General features: G+C 41.1%; 1 protein-coding gene across 2 annotated transcripts in view; it reads left to right on the top strand.

Annotated features, from left to right (window-relative positions):
- Positions 1 to 10,753: 10,753 nt before the first annotated feature.
- The window catches only part of LOC111155186 (C-X9-C motif containing 1), an 85,724-nt gene continuing 75,890 nt past the window's right edge, over positions 10,754 to 20,587 (top strand). For both annotated transcript variants that reach the window (XM_022515286.1, XM_022515285.1), the window contains exon 1: positions 10,754 to 10,951. In XM_022515286.1, the coding sequence (XP_022370994.1) occupies positions 10,933 to 10,951 (19 nt within the window). In that variant the 5' untranslated portion in view covers positions 10,754 to 10,932. The remainder of the gene's footprint in view (positions 10,952 to 20,587) is intronic.

Genomic DNA, 20,587 nt, shown 5'->3' with positions numbered 1-20,587 from the left:
TGCTCACAAACGAGGAGCCAGCAGGCACAAAGCCAGAGTGGATGGGGCAAGTGACACTGCTCATTGTCCTGACACACACCAATCACAGACAGCGTCTTGAGCCTGAAGTAAGTTCAGTGCTCAAATGTGCTGAGATGTGGTCTGAAATCAGGAGAGAGGATATATCATTTGTATCCTTACTTTACCTACCCAGAGCTTAAGAGTTAGCTGAAAAATGAAAAGACGATAACATAGTCACAGAAATAGGCAGGGAAATGGAGAAGACAAAGAGCTTAGAGATAGATTCAAGATCAGAAAAAAACTGAAAAGGAAAAGGTAGGTTATTCAGTAAACACTTTTGGGAAAACAGTGTTAGAAGAATTAGTTAGTTCTCTGGAGAAAAGGATAGATACTCATTTTCCACCATAAGAAAATAAAGAGGAAGAAAAGAAAATAGTTGTAAAATAGCAATTTATTTATTTATTTATTTAATTTATTTATTTGAGAGAGAGTGAGCAAGAGAGAGAGAGAGAGAGAAAGAGAAAGCACAAGCAGGGGGAGCGGCAGAGAGAGAGGGAGAAGCAGGTTCCCCACTAACCAACAAGCCTGACACGATAAGGTGCTTTATCCCAGGACCCTGGGATCATGACCTGAGCTGAAGGCAGCCACTTAACTGACTGAGTCACCCAGACATCCTGGCAATCTGTTTATTTTTAAAAAACCCAGGAAACAAGAAATATAGAAAATAGGATGGGTTATCTCTAAGAATTAAATAATGGAATAGACAACCAAAAAAAAAAAAATACTCTATACATACATGAGTCTGTCAAATTATTATTCATAAAAGTAAAAGGAAAACAACTATAATAAATAAATACCAAAAATGATAGAAATAGGCTTTGTATAAAAAAGCAATAGATAAATCATTAAGAAATAATAATGGTTTAATTTAAAATGGGAAAGAATATGGATAGACAATTCATAAAAGGACAATGCCTATTAAACAAGCAAAATATTTATCACTACTAATAAAAATGAGTAAGTTGGAACAAAATGCCTGTCCGTACTAATTTAGCAAATATATTTAAAGTGACTATTTATTGTGGCCAATTCATCCACAGTAATTAGCACCATAATTCCACTTCTAGGAATTATCCTTCAGAAATAAACAGAGCTAGAGATGAAAGCTTTTTTTTAAAATATTCTCTTCAGTGTTAATTTTAAAAGAAAAATTAGAAACAGCCTTAATCTTCAACAACAGATAAACAGTAAAATAGTGTGGTATCTAGACACAAATCACAACAGGATAAGAACAAATAGTGAACTGGAGCAATCCTGGAGATAGTAGGGTTTTTTCCATGTGTGTGCCTGGATTTTTTTGTATTCTCAATGACCCGTTGCATTGTTAGGGAGAATTTGATTAACTCTCAACTGGGAGAGGGGATAAACACCTACGAAGCACCAGAGAAGTTAAGAATGTAAACTCTGGATCAGATTTCCATATGTTCCCATCCAGTTCCCTTGCTTGTATGCTTGTATTCTATGGGCAACTGGGGGAACCATTGCAGGGCTTTGAATTAATCTGGACAATGTCTTTGAGTCACAAGGAGTAGGAACCAACTTGAATCAGTTTAAAGAAAAAGTCAGAAACAATGAGCAAGTGCTCATTTAACCTAGATTATGTATAAATAGATTATCTTTGAATATCATCCCAGAGAGCTGAAAGGGGAGACAGGGAAAAGTGAAGCAGGAAAGGAGGGAAAGATAATACACTCATGTTTTAGTGAGTGTCCCATTTTGTGGGACAAAATGGTGACTAGTACTGGATACCATGAGACTGTGGGAGGGGTTTTATAAAATGTGCTTCAGGACTGTCTTCCCAGGGAATAAAAGGTAGGACACTTTTTTTTTTTTTTAAGATTTTATTTATTTATTTGTCAGAAAGAGAGAGAGAGAAAGCACACAAGCAGGCAGAGAGGCAGGCAGAGGCAGAAAGAGAGGCAGGTTCCCTGCTGAGCAAGGAGCCCGATGCGGGACTCGATCCCAGAACCCTGGGATCATGACCTGAGCCGAAGGCAGCGGCTTAACCCACTGAGCCACCCAGGTGTCCCAAAGGTAGGACACTTTTATCTATTGGATTCCATTCACTGTTGACTAAGATAACCCTGCAGGCAGTAGCTTCCCCTGCACTTCTGTATGTGGTAACTGTGTAACTGCTCAGGGGATCCCATGGATGTTCCAGGCAGTGGTCTCAGGTACAAAGTACTAAGAGTTTGCACCTGTACGAAGGTGTCTGAAGCCTACAAAGAACTAGTGGCCACATGCGAGAATTGGGGCGTAGAAGATTTGGAGTCATGTACAACACAGGTCCTCTATATGAGTCTTTGGTGGCTCAAAGAGCTAAGCCCCAGAAAGGCAGGAATAGATATAACTCTCAGAGCAGCTACAACCAGAGGTTCAAACTCAATATGGATTTTCTCCGTCTTGAATCTCTGTACCTTTTTGGTTAGGCATCATCTTTACTCTTCCTTAAAGATAACTTTCTCTATACAGCACAGCACTTGTGTCTTACTGGCTTCTACATTTTCCAATTCTAGCCTCAGGAGACACATACTGATGATATATTTAGACCTACAGCTAACATTTTCTAGACGAAAACATCACTGGTCTACTTTAGGTCATGTAACCATTCTTGGACAAATGAGTATGGCTAAAGAGAGATGTTCTATAAGGACATGACAACATTGGTAGAAACCATGTAACAAAATAGGGGAGGAGCAGAGTCCAAAAGAACAAGACGTCAAGCGGACAGTGTGATAAGTGAGTATATCATGTTCTAAGTGAGGGGATGCCTTGACCAGAAAACATAAGAATGTAAAACCTGAAAGCTATCTATAGCCGAAGATCAGGAATGGCAACCTGAATTAAGGTAGGGGTTAGTGACAGGAGGAGGATGAAAGTGATGCTAAAGAAAAATAATCCGTGGACCATGTGACCCATATTAGTTTTACATGGTGCCCCTATATTCTCCATTAATAGGAACTTATGCAATCAACATTTACCCTGCCAGATGCTAAGTCGTCTAAGAGGTGCTATAATGGTGCCTAAGACAGTCTCTCTCCTCAAACAGCAGAGTCAAGTGGCTTAGCAACAGCAATACCTCTTTCCTTTAGGAAACTCTTCATTCATACTTTGGGATCCCTGGCTCCATGATGTAGAATTTTTTTTTTTTTTTAAGATTCTATTTATTTATCTGAGAGAGAGAGAGAGAGAGAGAGAGCACAAGCAAGGGAAAGGCAGAAAGAAGGAAAGGGAGATGCAGACTCCCTGCTGAGGTAGGAGCCGGACATGGGACTCCATCCAGGACCCCAGGATCATGACCTGAGCTGAAGGCAGAGGCTTAACCATCTGAGCCACCCAGGCGCCCCCATGACATAGAATTTAGTTAATGGAATAGATCTCTGTAAGCACTCTTCTTTACTGAGAGTCAGGTCCTGAGTGTTTAGGAGCTTTTCGTTTGGACTTATTGCTTAATGTCCTATTGATAAATATACCAGAATCAATGACAGAGGGTGGTTTTGCCTGAGCATAGCACTAGTGAGAAAGCATCAGAACTTGATAGCAGTTCTCAACACTTGATTTTTATCTCCTTGGGTGTCTACGTGGCTCCAGCTGATAGTGGCCGATCCAGCTATTTCAACCATATTTGTTGTTCATGATGGTTACCCTATGCCTATTCTACACAGCAAAATGCTGTTAACTATAACCATTGTCTTTCTCTTGTTGAATAATAACTTTTAAAGAGTTATTTCAAATATATCTTCTGGAAATCAAATTAATTTCCCTCTCTGGGCTCCCACATCTTCTTTTATCATGTTGGACTGTGATTATTTGTTCGTGTGTTTGTCTTATGCCCCTGTACTGTGAGTTCCTTAGGGGAAAGTCTGTCGTCTTTATTTATTCCAAGACTCAGCACAGTGCCTGGCACATAGTACGTTCTCTGACTTGGGGGAGGGGTGGGTAGTGAATTCAGGAAGTTTGTCGTCTGACAGATTAATAGTGCAGAAACATCTGGAATGAGTTGTTAGAGTTTTCACTAACTTTATTTCATCTAAATAAGCAAAAGATCCTTGAGATGTTTTCAGGACAGCTGGCCATCTAATCAGAATGTCACTGCTCTTTCAGACTCACTGTACAATGAAAAGCTCTTCTGTTTTTGTCAAGTTTGCCAGCTCCTGTGAGAAGTTCTACAAAGGATCATAATAACTGCACAAGACCAAGGTGAGAGAAATCCAATATAAGTCATGTCATAGTCTTCTTACTATCTTTATTACCCCCCCTTTTTTTTAGTATGTTTTAGGAATAAAAGTCTGTGACCCCAGAAAAAAATTGTGGTCTGTCTTAAAGGAGGCCACCCAGAAAACAATTCACAGTAAAAACAAAACATAAAACATAAAAAGTCTTCCACAGAGGTGAGAGGTGATTTTTTTTCACACCTTTTTTCTCACCCGATGAGTGATAGGGCACACTGTTAAATCTTCTTTGTTCATTTGAAGGATGTTCACATAATACTGATTTAAACATATTGTTACCCAGATTTCAGTCTTGAAAGCAGAGTAGCTCTGAAGTATTACATTGGAAAAAAAAAAAAAAAAAAAAAACACCCTGAATATAGTGCAATACTTCAAAAAGACAGTTTTCTAAAAGTAAAAAATAATAATCGCAATAACAATAGCTTGAATTTAGCAATGGCCTACCATGTGCTAGAAACCACTATCACTGTCACAGGTCTTCTTTAATGTTCCAATCAATTATGTAGGGGTGGTGTGATTGAGGACACTGAGACTCAGGGGGAGAAACAAATTAGAAGTACAGAGCAGATATGTGGATATTTACAACATGAATGAGTCTCATGGCTATGAGTCTCATGAGCTGAGCAAAAGAAGCCAGACATGATAGACTATACTATACAGTTATGTTTACATAAGTTTGAGACCGGGCAAAACTAATAAATTCTCATAGAAGTCAGAAGAATCATTGTTTTTATGGGGGCTGGTGCATGAGGAGGAGGTATCAAGGAAAGTTCTGGATGACTAGAAATGCTCTAGGCCTCATCAGAGGTGTAATTCAAAAATATATACATACATAAGTACTCATTCAGCAGCACAAAGATTTGTGCCCTTTTCTGTGTATAAGTTATATCTCAATAAAACAGTTAAAAAGTAAAAGAAGGCCAGAGGAATTAGAATTGAGCTCAGTTTAGTTCCACAGCCTCTGTCTTTCCACTACACACTCTTTTGGAAATCAGTTTCAAGTGTCTATGTTCAACACAGAACCTTACCTGTTTTTCTGGGATAATGCACAGAAAAGTCCCCACAGATACTTTCTGAACTATTGCAAGTAGTCTAATACAGTGGATAACGTAGAGGACAAGTAGGTTGTTGATGAAAGGATGATGTAATAAGCTGGAATTTGTCTATCAGGGGCTTTGTGAACCTTGTCCAAGGGAAGGGTTTGGATTTTATTTATATGAAGAACCACTGAGGGACTCTATGTAAGAAATTTTATGATCCTATTTGCCGTTTTGGGTGAAATGAGTTAGAAAGAATGGGTGGGAGGAGAAACAACCTAGGAACAGAGAGCAAGTTAGAGGACTATTCTAAACATCTCTGCAAAAGCAGGTAGATCTTGGACTGAGTTGCAACAGTGCAGTTGGCAGATGGACTAAAAAGATTCGTTAAAGAGCCAGTTGGATATTGTGATCATTTGGATGTGGGCAGTGGGGGACAGACAGGACTGAAGTGGCTAGGAGGACTGAGCCACTGTGAGGCAGAATCTACTCAACTACCAGAAAGACAAGAACAAAGTATATTGCTCTGGGTGGAGGCCAAAGCTAGGCAAGTTATCAGTGCTCTAGCCAAGTGATTTGGGATTCAGGAAGGGTTCTGGTCCTTGTAAGGAACTAGACTGTTGTAATGGGCTGAACTGCATCCCCCAAAATTCTTTTGCTGAAGTCCCGAGCCCAGCACCTGAGAAGGTGATTGTATTTGGTGATAGGGTCTTTAAAGAGATAATTAAGTTAAAATGAGGTCATCAGGCAGGCCCTAATCCAATATGACTGGTTTCCTTATTTTAAAAAGAAAGGGAATTTGGACACAGATACCCACATCCTGAAGACTATGTATGTGAACAGACAGGGAGAAAATGGCCATCTGTAAGCCAGGAAGAGAGGTCTCAGAATAAACCAAACCAACAGATATCTTGATCTTGGACCTTTAGCCCCCAGTTGTGAAAAAGGTAGGTTGCTGTTGTTTAAGCCACCCATTCTGTGGTTCTTTGTAATGGCAGCCCTAACAAACTAATTTAAGTGTCAACCTGGACCTAAGCCCATTCAAATGGGAGAAGGGGGAGGCCCTGGGGGACCAGGGGGCTGAATCATACAGCTCAGAAAGCAGACCCAATGGATAGGGCCCAATGGATAGGGATCTTCTAGCCAAGAGCTAGTTCCAAATTTCACGTACTGGTAGGGATGGAACTTCTAGTATTCTTCCTAATGTAATTCTCACTGGCTCAAAGACAGGGGCAGAGCAGAGCTATTGGTGAAAAGTCTTCAATTCTGACATTGGGCAGAGTTGGAAGCAAGCAGGGGCTGACTTTCTCAAACATTAGAAATAATTAACTGATTATCAACATACAGCAAAAAAGTATGCTAGATCTAGTCAGAATTGATGCAATAAACAAGTAAGGTATTTATGTATACTTGCAAATTCCTTAAACATCCAACTAAGAGATATGTATATGTGGGTGTGCATTGATGTCTAGTCTACATACTAAGTAGTTCATTTCTCTTTGCTTTTGCATGCTTTGCCACACATCAGTAGCTGTCCTTCCTCCCTTGGGTCACTGCAATTTCCTCCTAGCTGGTTCCCCTGTCTCAGTGTTGCTCCCCAGTAACGACGATCAATGGCAGATCATTTGAAGCATGAATAGGTACGTCACCATGATTTTCTCATTTGTCTGTGTACATTTGCCAAGGAACAGAATCACCTAGAGATCCTTCTTGACTCCTTGATCTAGTCTCCTAAGTAAGTTACGAAGAATGGATTCTTCCTTTCCAGGAACATTCACAACGGTTCTTTCTTTTATATTGCCACATATACCCATTCAGGCTCTTTTCAGATCCTGCCTGAACTGCAATAGTCCCTTACCCTTCCGCTTAGCCCCTGCCTCCCTCCTTGCCACCTATATTTAGCCTACAAAAAATCTTGAGAAGACATCACTTTGACCACAAGGCCATTTTTCTACTTGTTAACCTTCAACAGCCCCTGACTGCTTATAGCAACAAATTCAAACACTCCTCAGCCTAATGTTTAAGGCTTTGGGAATCTAACCTCTTCTAACATTTTCAATCTCATTTATAACTATCCTAGCTTCCCAAATCCTCAGATGAATGGTTTCAGGCATTGCCCTCCACCATGCCTGTCACACATCCCTGCTTCCTACCTAGCTTTTGCACATATGTTTTTATTGCTTACCTTCTGTCCTTTCCATGCCTCATTTGTCCTTCAAGAATATCTCAAATCCTAGGTACTTTTTTTTTTTTTAAGATTTTATTTATGTATTTGACAGAGATAGAGCATGTGCAGGAGGAGGAGGCAGAGGGAAAGGGAGAAGCAGACTCCCCACTGAGCAGGGAGCCCAACACGGGGCTTGATCGATCCCAGGACCCTGAGATTGTGACCTGAGCCCAAGGTAGATGCTTAACCGACTGAGCCACCCAGGTGCCCCCTCCCAGACCCTTTTGTTTACTTTTCTCCTAGTGTGACATGCATTCTTCTCTGCTAACACATGCTACCCATCTTTCGTGGCCAGCCATAATTTCTACCTCATCTTTGAAGTCCTTTCTAACCATCCACCCTGACATTCAGTCCTTTGTGAAGGGCTACTGTGGGGCCATTAGGTACCAGATATTGTTTGAGCCCTAGAGGTCATGCTTGGATAATACATATTTCTTCATTTCCGGGACATTGTGCTCTCTTCCTCTTTATGTTCCCACTACAGTTACTGCTCAAAGAATTGTCCATTCATAATGTGATATCTTAGGAAATTTCTTCTGTTTTAAATTACCAATTACATTTCTATGTTTAACTTTTAATAATCGACTTATCTTTCCCGGGTACATTATAAAGACTTTGCCCCCAAATAATCTGATTTAATATAAGACAGGAGACGGGTACCCTGTTAGGTACCAGGTACTGAGGTGCTAGTGCTTCTCATAGTGTGATATGACCAGTGTAAGGACCTATTTAGCCAGAGTGACTCCATCTTGGTTAAAAGCCATTTTGTTGTTTGTGCAGTAAAACTTAAACTGACCCTGCTCTCCTCCCCCCAGAGAAACTTACTTAGAAGCAAGTCTGGGAAACCAGTAAAATATATGGTCAGCTAGTTCCTAATAACAGAGCCCAGAATACAAGGCCAGGTTGGCCAGTTCTTGATAACAGAGCCCAGAATACAAGGATGAGTCGGGCCAGGTAGAGACATCCAATCAGTAAGAAACACACATACTTTTCCCCTAACCACCAAAGAATGTAAAACCCCGCTGTTTGGGCTCCAATCTTGAGCACCAATTCTGACCGGAGTAATAGGTTAAGTCAAACAGCTACTATAGGGTAAATTGTAATTCAATTGGCCACCTGCGTGTGACCTAACATGACTACAATCTCATTGGCCACCTATGTGTGGCCAGACTTTTGCTCTATAAAAGGTAGTCTGTAAAATGGGGAGGAGTCGCTCTCTTCGGAGGCGGCCCTGGCCGGTCAGTCAGTCAATTCTTGAGCCTGTAAGCTGGGGGTGGTCGCTCTCTTCAGAGACGGCCCTGGCCGGTCAGTCTGACTTTTAATGCTTAGCATAGAATAGAGCTTTGCATAACTTTCACCTTGTTTCAGTCTTGTTCCCCTGATCAATCAGTCTGACTTCTAATACTTATCATAAAATAAAGCTTTAAATAACTTTCACTTTGTCTCAGTCTCGTTTCGTTTAATAACGGACCTAACATCCAGCAATCCATTTTATGGGACACGGAAAACCCATGTTTTTACAGATATTATTGCATAGGATAAGGCTAAAGTGGTTAATACCCATGTGCGTTTTCCTTTAAGTGAGCTGATTTAGATTTAAAAAAAATAAATAGTAGTGGTTTAAGTGATAGAAATGGTTTTTCAATGACTGAAACAGTTAAATGATATCACATTTACTCCTCACAATGATTTTACAAATTAGAAACAAAAGTCTAGAGAAACGTCAGAATTTGTGATGCTAATAGGTTGTAATGTAGGATTCAGGTAGAGGTACTTAGTACTTAGGTCGCTGACTGAAGCTCTCTGTGATGCCTTTTACATCTAGGAAGATTTAGTTTGATTACCTCAGTTTGAGGGCCTGGCTTATGTTTTTATACTGCACCTCATATCCTCAAAAAGATTTATTTTCTAAACGAAATCCTCCACCTCCAGAAAAAGAAAAGGGGCACCAGAATGAATCTGGTATGTTTCAAAACACATGTATAAAACACACAAGAAAACAGACCTGCTTTCCTGCCTCGCTGAGTGAAACATTAATTCTTCACCTTGGCATCTCAACCTACAGCTGTAATAAGGGCCGTTATGCCCAAATAGGCCCTTAAACGGAAGACCTGCTGAGCAGAGACCCACTTTCCCAGCCCTGCTCAACTGCGGCTGCTTTTTCTGCCAACTGACCAGGCTGAAGCAGCAGCAGGGGAGGAGGGACTGCAGGTAGGTGGGGAGGGGATCATTTGAAAGCTCTAAATCCCTCCCAGGGAAGAAGCAGCTGCTCCTTGTTTTTCTAACATCTGTCCCATCTGTCCCGGCTGCACCTCACTCTTCAGAGGCTCAAACTAGCTAAACGTGGGTATGACAAGAAGGCATTTCTGAAGGCTGGTTGGTGAGTGGAAACGAGCACCACTGCCGCCAGAAAGTTTTTAACAAGAGGGCAGTTGGGGCTCTTCAGGAGCATAGCTATCGCCTTCCTTCATTTCTCTCAAAAACAGCTTTAATTGACAAGAGTCGGGATTTTTAACATCACCCAAATCAGGCTGTACGCCCTAAGGATATTTTCTAGCGCCCATTTTTAAATTTCCCCTCCAGGGGAACCACAGGCTGCTGATGCGTGGGGCAAATAATGATACTGCACAAACTATACCACTTCTATAGTAAAACAAGCTGTCTATATCTCGCACGTGTGGAGTTCATCCCATTTAACAGCGTGTTGCTGGTATCTGACTCCCCAGCCAACCCGATACTCCTCGAGAATAGGAACCTTATTTTTATTCAGTTATCTGTCCCTCGTATTCCGAACCCGTGGCTGGAACCCGACAGGCATAAAATAGACATTTATGAATGGATGAACGTTAACGAAGAAAAAAAATAAAGGAACAGGATGATTCATTCCTTTCTCCGAAGGCGGACGTGGAGGGAGGTGCTTGGCGGTGAACCTAGTCACCACGGGAGGCGCACTCCCAAAGGCCCACAGCTTCTGCTCTGGTCTCCGCTTACCCCAGTCTTCAACCCGGTGCTCACGCTCCTTCCCAAGCCAGGCTGCCCGCGTCGGAGGCAGTCCCGCCTCCAAGGCACGCGAAGCCACGCCCCCCTTCCCGGTCATTCCCTCGGAGCTGTCTGTTCCACATCAATTACAGGCTTCGGGGCGGGGCCAGGAGGGCGCAGGCGCAATGGGCGGCGGAAGTAGTGACTAGGGAAATAAGAAGGAAGGAAAGCGGCCTGCCGGGCTCTGTGGAGGGCACGGCGCTCCTCCTCCACAGCCTCCTCCTCTTCCTCCCGCGGGAAGCTCCCGGCGGCCGCACGTGCCGCCCAGCCCAGGCTCCTCCCCTCCTCTGCCCCCGCCCGGGAGCGGCCAGGCGCTGCTTTCTCTCCGCCCGCCGAGATGGCGCTCGACCCCGCAGGTACGGGGGCGGAATGCGGGACGCGGGGGTTGCTGAGGAGTTACAGCCGGGGTCCGTAACCGCGGCTCTGCGGTTGGGGGCTGGCCTGGAAAAGGGGCCGAGCGCTGAGGTGCACCGCTTCCGCAGACGTCAGCTCACGCCCCGCCGGCCTGCCGCCTTAGGGTTTCTGGCGGCCGCAACTTCTTCCCAGCAGTCTTCGGTCTTCTTCCCGCTTCTTGGGGTTAGGGTTAGGTGAAAGGCGTTGGGTTTGCTGTGTAAACTCGCGTCCATTCGTGGCTTACATTTCCTTCTTAACGCGACTGGTCTCTTCGTCATCTTTTCCGCCCTTCTGGGGCACTGATTCCTTCAAATAATCTGTAATCTAACCTAAAAGCGAAAATCCAAAAGAGCCATCACTGTGGCAAGATTCAGTTTCTTGAGAAAGGATCTCCAGGGTTTTGATAAACATTATTTTAACTTTAGCGTTAACACCCCACTTCCATTTGCAGCAGTGGTTTCAGGTTCCTCGCATTCCCGTCCTTAAAGCAGCTCACCTGCGCCTGTGTCCTTGCTTTAAGCTATTTATGTTGCGGGAAGCTCACCTGAGTCCTCTTTAAAGGGTATTCATGTAAATATAGGGAACTTCATTTTGAAGGGAATAGTAACTGGTCTAGTCCACTCCCTTCATTTTATTAATATGAATTTTATGAATATGAAAACTTGAGGCATTGGAAGGAGTAGTAATAGCTTCAGACTTCTGGAGATTCGGAAATGGAAGACATTTTGGTGACTCTCAAGGAGAGCGGAAAGTGTGTGTAGCCAACAAATAATACTAATTATTGAACGCTTTATTATCAAGCTAAGTATTCACAGTTGTCCAACAATAGTGTGCAGTATGGTAGATAGTATTATCTCCCTTTTATGGATGAAGAAACAGATGGAGAGAGGATCAGGGACTACTATGAAGCATAAAAGAATTTCTGGAACACCTAATCATACCAGTACTGGGCCAGGTGGTTGAATTAGACTTTATGAGGCAGTTAACAATTGATCTGGGCTTTCAAGGGAAACTTCCAGTGGTTGGAGTTGAAGAGGTGGCAGAATGAGGAAATGTACAGGCGGTAAAGTGTAATGTTTGGTTGCAGGGCGGAAATAAGGGGTGCCTAAGGAAAATTAGGTTAGAAAGTAGATTAGGGCCTGTTATAATAGCTGCATCCCCAGCATGGAGCCCATTGTGGGGCTTGAACTCACAACTCTTGAGATTGATACCTGAACTGAGATTAAGAATCCGAAGCTCAAGCATCTGAGCCACCCAGGTGTGCCTTAGTTCTAGTATTTCTTAGCTGAAAGTGGTATTCAAAGCAGTCTCCTACAAATGAGGAAACGGAGGCCGAGAGGTCAAATGCTTTCAAACATCTATATTCTTGAATTTAGATCCAGTAGGAAATTAAGGAAAAAGAAATCCTGTACGCCATCTCCACTTTTTTTTTTTTTTTTTTAAGATTTTATTTATTTGACAGCACAAGCCAGGGGGAGCAGCAGAGGGAGAGGGAGAGGCAGGTTCTGGGAGCCAGACGTGGGGCTCCATCCAGGACCCTGGGATCATGACCCAAGCCAAAGACAGCCGCTCAACCAACTCAGCCACCCAGGTGCCCCATCCACTTTTTTACTGTCCAGTTACTCTTAACCCACTCAAATCTTGTGGTATGCCCAAGGCTATGCAGCTAATTGCTGGTAGAGTCCAGTCTGGAATAGAATTCTGTAATACATTTGCATGGTTACAGACCATGCCTCTGTTGGAGTATTTCTTGATTAAACAAATACGTGCCCGTTACATGTCACAGGCATACAATGGTAGAAGAAAGACTGCTCACCTCTATGCCCCCATATACATTCTGCCAGATTATGATAAATATTATGAAGAAAATAAGCAGTGTCATGTGGTAGGTGGTAAAGAGCGGACTACCTCAGAGTGGTATGTGAACAGATCCATGAGGAAGTATTTGAATTGGAATCTGAAGGACAAGATGAAGTAGTTATGTGAAGAGGTAGGGAAAAAGTATGCCAGGCAGTCAGAAGTAGCAAATGCTTAAATATTTGCCATGAATGAGGGCCAGAGTGGTGGAGCTCCATAAGGGAAGATGTTGGGAAAGTAGGCAGGAGCTAGATGCTGCAGTGCCTTGAAGGCTCTGATAGGGAAGCACGGGGGGGGGGGGGCTTCTAAAGAGGGCATTGGCATATTATAATGTCTTTACTACCCTGACTGTAGTGGTATCATGCACTATGGAGGGGTCCTGAATGCAAGCAGGGAAACAGGTTAAGAGGTGGTGGCAGTAGTCCAGACCAGATATGTTAGTATCTTAGACTGGAATGGTATTAGAAAAGCTGGAAAAGAATATAAAGGTTATTAGGTTGATATTTTGGAGGAACAGTTGAGAAGACCTGCTGTTGCATTGAATAAAGATGGTGAGGGAAAGGGAGGCGTGAAGGATAATTAATGGGTTTTTAATTGACTGGGTGGCTGGTGATGGCCAAATCTAACTAACAGTATGATCATTGGAAACTTGATTAAAAGCAGGGATGGAAGCAAGATTGAATGGGAAGAAAGAAAGTGGAGTCAGCAAGTTAGAAGTTTTAAATTTTTCTTCTGTTTAAATTCCAGAATAAAAATATTGTAAAGCTGTGCTCGCTTTGGCAGCACATATACTAAAATTGGAATGCTACAGAGAAGATTAGCATGGCCCCTGTGCAAGGATGACACCCAAAAATATATTAAAGCCAGTTTTGTGTTTTTTAACTTCATTTTTGTTTGGTTCTTGAGTTGAAGCATAGGTTCACATTTTGATATTTCTCTTGCTTTTTATACAGTGGCTTGTGCCCATGCTGGTAGTTGTATCAGATGAGGTTTACATAGCAAGGTCTGTTTTCCCACTGATTTATGTTAGATTTTTAAAAATATTTTTTATTAAGTTTTTAATTTTAATTCCACTATTGTTGACAGTGTTATTAGTTCCAGGTGTATACTATAGTGATTCCACAATTCTTTGCGTTACTCAGTGCTCATCAGGGTAAATGTACTCTTTAATCCCTATCACCTATTTCATCCATTCCTCCACCTACCTCCCCTGTGGAAACAATCGGTTCTCTATAGTTAAGAGTCTGTTTCTTCATGTGTCTCTTTCTTTTTCTTTTTTTTTTTTTTTGGTGTTTGTTTTTCTTAAATTACATATGAGTGAAATCATACGGTATTTGGCTTTCTCTGACTTATTTTGCTTACCATTACACTCTCTAGCTCCATCCATGTCCTCCTAAATAGCAAGATTTCATTTTTTTTTATGGCTGAATAATATTCCTTTGTGTATGTATATATCACATCTTTATCCATTCATCTATTGATGGACACTTGGGTTGCTTCCATAATTTGGCTATTGTAAATAATGCTGCTATAAATATAGGGGCACATGTATCCCTTTGAATTAGCGTTTTTGAATTTTTGGGGTAAATACCTAGTAGTGTGATTGGTGGATTGGAGGGTAGTTCTATTTTTAGGTTTTGGAGGAATCTCTACTGTTTTCCACAGGGGCTGTACCAGTTTGCATTCCCACCAACAGTGTAGGAGGGTTCCTTTTTCTCTACATCCTCTCCAACACTTGTTTCGTGTGTTTTTGATGTTAGCCATTTTGACAAGTATGAGGTGATGTCTCATTGTAGTTTTGATTTGCATTTCTCTGATCAGTGATGTTGAGCATCTTTTCACATGTCTGTTGGCCATCTGGATGTCTTCTTTGAAAAAATGTCTGTTCGTGTCTTCTGCCCATTTTTTAATTGGATTATTTGGTTTTTTGGTGTTGAATTGTATGAGTTCATTATATACTTTGGATACTAACCCTTTATCAGATATATTATTTGCAAATTTCTTCTCCCATTCAGTAGGTTACCTTCATTGATTTATGTTAGATTTTTAAAGATCTTTATACAAGTTTGATCTTCATTTGGCACAGCTTTTAGCTAACTTTGTAGGCTCCATTTTTTCTCAAGCAGCTCTGAACCCAGCATTGAAATGCAGATTACATACTTACTCTTCTATGTAGTTTTATTGACACTATTCTCCTTTTTCATTAATGTAGGGGTAATAAGGGCACTCTTTGTACATTTATCAGCTGTAATTATGTTCATTATTTTCTATTACTATTTGAATGCAGAGAGAAATAGCTGGAGGGAGTTCACAACACCCAAGAAAAGTGGCTGCAGAAAGAGATTAATATTTGTAAAAAATACTCATATGTGGTTTGCTCCGGGATATTCAGATTTAATTTACTAAGCCTCTGACGTTTTAAAATAGTCCAGACAGTTCTAATATGCAAACAGAGTAGAAAAGGAACCACTGTTCCAAACTCTTCCACTTTTATTGACTTATTCTTTAGCTTTGTTTTCTTATCAGTCTAATCCCCCTATTTCCAGAGAAAATTATCCCTACATTTTTAGCCATGAATGGGACCTTTGATGGCATAATAATGGTTCAGAAATACACAGTATAGCTAATTCTTGCATAATAGACTTAAGCATAGTCTATTCCATATTTTCCAGTTTAGTATCCCTTCTACAAGTATATTTTGAAAATCTAGTCAGACTTAAGTGATTGAAAATTTAAATGATTATATATTTTGAATGCATAAGACATGATCCCCTATAGGAACAATTTTAAAAGTGGTGCTTGTTAAAATAGAATTTTCAAAAAGGTAAAATTACTACTCATGCAAATACAAAATGAATGTGTGTTGAAGATTTTCTTCAATTCATTAGTGTGGGAACTAGTAAAACAGTCCAAAAAGCATTTGACAAGCTAGATGCATAGACTGTTTCACAGATTGCTTGCTTAGATTAAAAAAAAAAAAAAAAAAGTTTAGTTTACAACAGGACCATACACTGTAATCTTTGGGGTTATCTTTTCCACTGGTCAGAAATTATTTCTGTCTTTATTCTACAAAGTTCTAGACATTAACCTCCTCCTGTACCAAGTTGTAAAAGGGCCTGGTAATGGAAAGTCAAGCCCAGGACTGTACTGAAAGAACACTTAGTTATTCCTTTGCTATTTCCAGATTCCAGAGAATTTTCCAACATGATTATATTCCCAGATGACAACCTACAGAAACCTGGGCCTGATAATTTTGATTACTTTCTCTAATAACCTGAAGAGATTCCTTTCTCCTCCCCACCCCCTTGTACCATTTCCTCTTTTAGCAGGGTAGTTAGTTCCCCTTCCTTCATCCATTAGGGTGGATTTGTTCTCTACTTTTGCATAGTGGGGCAACAGCAGCAGAGAGAAGTGTTCTTAAGCAGGTGTGTGTGTCGCTGTTATGGTGTTTTCCAGAAATCTAATTAGGGGAGGAATATGGGATAGCGTGAGCTCAGAGGATGGAAAGTGGAGTCAGGAATTTCATGACATCCCATGCATAGATGTTGAAGATGTATCTTGGGGGGGGTGTCATGGCAGTTCTTGGAATATTTGAATTATAGGGGTTCTGTTAGTGGTTCTTGTGGGTATATAGGTAGATTAGCTTTAGGGGTACCAGCACTTATCACATTCACTGGAAATTAAGTTAGACATCTAAACAGATTAGAAGAATCTTTTCAGAGCACTGTGACTAATATATAAAACGTTATGTAGCTGATCAGAAAAATTATGATTTTATTATTGCTTCATTAGCTCTGTAGTGTTCTCTTAGACATCAATTACATTGGTGGTTCAGGCTTAAAAATCTGTTGAGCTTGTAATTTTTTTTTTTTTTAAGATTTTATTTATTTATTTGAGAGAGAATGAGTGAGAGAGAGCACGAGAGAGGAGAAGGTCAGAGGGAGAAGCAGACTCCCCAAGGAGCTGGGAGCCCGATGCGGGACTCGATCCTGGAAGTCTGGGATCATGACCTGAGCTAAAGGCAGTCGCTCAACCCACTGAGCCACCCAGGCGCCCGAGCTTGTAATTTTTATATATTTCTAAACTCGAAGTAAGTATATTTGTTATAGCAGTTGTGAATCACAAATCATGAAATGTTTTGTCAACCAGCTTAGGGAATTTGAATTTTATCCTGAGAATGATGGCAAGATGCTGCAGATTTTTAGGCAAATAGAACTTTCCTTCATTTTCTGTTTATCTGGCTTTTCATCAGATCCAGGTTATTTGTTCTCAGCAAAATACTGCCTCAGTGGTGATGTCTTTCTCATGGTATGATATCTGGAAGCACATTGATGTCTGTCTCTCATAGGTGATACTAATTTTAATCACCCAGTCAAGGGCTTTGTCCCATTTGTTTTTTCCTCTCACCATTTATCCGTAATCTGTGGGGAGACCATTTAAGACTAGGCAAATACCGATTCCTCATCAAAAAATTCCCTTTGATGTGGTATCCATTGATGATTTTTGCTTGATTCAGTCTTCCCTACAATGGTTGCAGAGTGACGATTTTCTATCTCCAGCATTCTCTCCACATTTATTGGATGGTTGTTGGCGTTTTGATACAAGCCAGAGGTCATTTTGTTTCTTGTTTATTTATAGATTTATCATAGATACACATTCATGAATTCCTTTTTTTCCAGTTATAACTTGTTGCCGTATGTAATTATTTTGGTGCTCACATTTTCCCAGATTTAGCCAGTGAGAGCATTCCTTCAAACTAGCTTCCGGATCCTTGTGATATGCTCCCATCCTTTTTTGGAGCATTTCCTTTTTTTCTCACAAGGTATTTCTGGCCCATCCATAGATTTAGTCCTAGCTCTTACAAACCCTGGTTCTTTTCTTTGGGCATGACATTAGAGACCAAGGTCTGGGGACCATTGGATGTTTTACATGCAAGTGATTGATGAATGGTATGCTCTTAGGAAAAAACCTGTGAGGGACTGAGGGGAACAGGAAAGGGAAGGGGAAGAAGCTGAGCAAGGATGTGGTTTCAGGGAAGGCCTGTCTCTACCTGATCAGCTCTGGTGCACCGCAGCATGCAGGGCTTGTCCCACTTTGGAGGCAAGGGCTCTGGGCTTTTGTGACCTCTGTCAGTACTTGCCCACTGGAGGAGATGGGAGGGGAGCAGCAGGCAGGAGAGCTGGAATATGCTGCCATGCCCCGGGCAGTCCTGAAAAGGTTGCAAGTGTGAGTGCTCCTGCATTAGCTTTCTCCTAAAAATCTTGTGTCTGAAGCTCTTAGGAACCTTTGTTCAGTTAGTGAAAGTTGGGATAGTGGTAGGTCAGGTAGGAAGGGCTATGTGCTCAAACATATAAATACGCACAGGCGTCTGTACTGGCTCCAGGTGTGGATATCATGGGGTTGTGGTAATGACATTAGCTTCAGATAGACCTAACATCTGCCAAACTGTGCTTCGTTTTTTTCCCTCTAGGCCATTTGACATACTGTTCTTTCTTTTCAGAATTTTCCCTCTCTTCCCCATCCCCAAGTCTGTCTAATTCTTGTTCATTTTTCACACTTCACTTTAGAATTATTTGCATAGGAAGCTTTCCCTGATTGTTACCTCCCCGCAATCTTTCAAAAAACAATTTTAAAATTACTTGAGATTTTTAAAAACTACCAAAATGTCAAATAACCTGGATATAGTTTTTCATTCTAGACCTAGAGTTTTTTCCTTGAGAAATAAACTGGAACTTATAGATGTGAATGTCTCTGTGTCCAGTGATTTGAGAGATGAAGAAAAGCATCATGTGGAGAATGAGAAGATGTATGTAACTGTAGTAAACAGTAAATATTTTTTATATGATTTCTCCTTTAAGTTTATCAGAGACTAGAATGATTGGAGAAGATAAACCAGTTCATTACATCTAGACAGTAAGAGATTGCCCACCAGGGGTGGGGGGGAGCACTGTCGTTTTATGGAAGTAGCACCCAATTGAATTGGGAAATTTGTAATGATCTCTTCTTGTTTTAGACTTTGCCATTAATCTTAGGCCCAATTCTAAATGGCATAATCTCAAGTTTGAGGATGAGGGGCAGGGAGAGTAAGGTTTATCAGATAACTGTGAATGCTGCTTTTTTTCTTTTTTTTTTTTTTTAATTTAAGATTTTGCTTACTTATTTGACAAAGAGCACAAGCCCATAGAGCAGCAGGGAGAAGCAGGCCCCCTGCAGAGCAGGAAGCCCAACTTGGGGCCCAGTCCCAGGAGCCTGGGATCTTGACCTGAGGCAAAGGCAGCCGCTCAACAGGTGCCCCTGAAAGCTGCTTTAAGCCTTGAACATCTATGATTTTTAAATACTTGCAGTTGGTCTCAAAGGATTCTTGACTCAGCACAGATGGTTCACCATAGGAAAAAAAACGTCGTTTATGTTCCATTGACTAGAGGACTCTCCTTATTTTTGTATAAGGGTGTTAATAGCATACGTGTAGAAGTCCGTAAGTTTATAAAGATGTCAAAAAATGCCACCTTTTACTTGTTGTAAGTGGATCAAACAAAACTGCCCAAATAAGAACACCGATGCCCAAATTCGCTTTCTCCCCCACCAGCCCTGATTATATTGTAACATTTTTGAGTTAAGAGATTGAGGGGAAAATTTTTTTTAAAAACATGATATTTAATATCCTGCATTGTGTTTGCTGAGGAACTGTTACTGGGAGTTTTTTGTTCCTTGTTTTTGTTTTATTTTTTACAGGTCAAAGGAGTGTTAAGTATAATGAATTAAAATACTGAGTTTCAAATGTTTATGTGGTAGGATAAGGAACTAGCCTGCTATTCTTCTCATTGTGTAGACACCCTAGCATGGTGACTGATGCATAGTAGGTGCCTAATATTTGTTAATAGAATGAATGTCCATATTTATCACATGTTGAAACACTCTATTAAACAGTTTGAATGTATATTTGCCGTGTGCCAACAGTTAAAGGGAATTAGGAGATGACTGAGAAATGGTCTCGGACCTCATTAAACTTATATTTCATGCTGTGTTTCTTGATTTAGCCACATATTAGAATTATTTGAGGAGCTTTTAAAAATACAAATGCTTGGGGCACCTGGGTGGCTCAGTGGGTTAAGCCTCTGCCTTCGGCTCAGGTCATGATCTCAGGGTCCTGGGATCAAGCCCCGAATCAGGCTGTCTGCCCAGCAGGGAGCCTGCTTCCCTCTCTCTTTGCCTGGCTCTCTGCCTACTTGTGATCTTTCTCGCTGTCAAATAAATCTTTAAATAAAATAAAATAAAAATATATATGCTTGGGTTTATCCCATCATTTCTGATTTAACTGGTTTGGGTGGTGCCCAGGCATCAGAATTTTACAAAGCCTTCTCAAGTACTTATTAGAAGATGTAGCCAGAATTGAGAACTTCTGGTACCAAAATCTGTCTTAGTGTCTTTGGCCTGCCATAACAGCATACCATAGACTGAGTGGCTTAAACAACATATTTATTTTCCCACAGTTCTGGAGGCTGGAGAGTCCAAGCTCAAGGTGCTGGTCAATTTGGTTGCTAGAATCTTTTTATAAGACCACCTGTCAGAGTAGGGCCCTACCCATATGATCTCCTTTAACACTTAATTGCCTCTCCAGATAAAAGTCATATTAAGGTTTAGAGCTTCAGGATGAAGTGGAGTGGGGGAGGAGGACAAAGATTCAGTCCATGGCAACCACTGCTCTATCAGGGAAAGATTGCATAGATGGTGTGATGTGATGT

Source organism: Enhydra lutris, unplaced genomic scaffold (genome assembly GCF_002288905.1).
Source record: "Enhydra lutris kenyoni isolate GAN:26980312 unplaced genomic scaffold, ASM228890v2 scaffoldscaffold39, whole genome shotgun sequence".
Classification (NCBI taxonomy): domain Eukaryota; kingdom Metazoa; phylum Chordata; class Mammalia; order Carnivora; family Mustelidae; genus Enhydra; species Enhydra lutris.
Note: the sequence above shows the minus strand (reverse complement) of the source record. Positions and strands in the feature narration are given on the sequence as shown.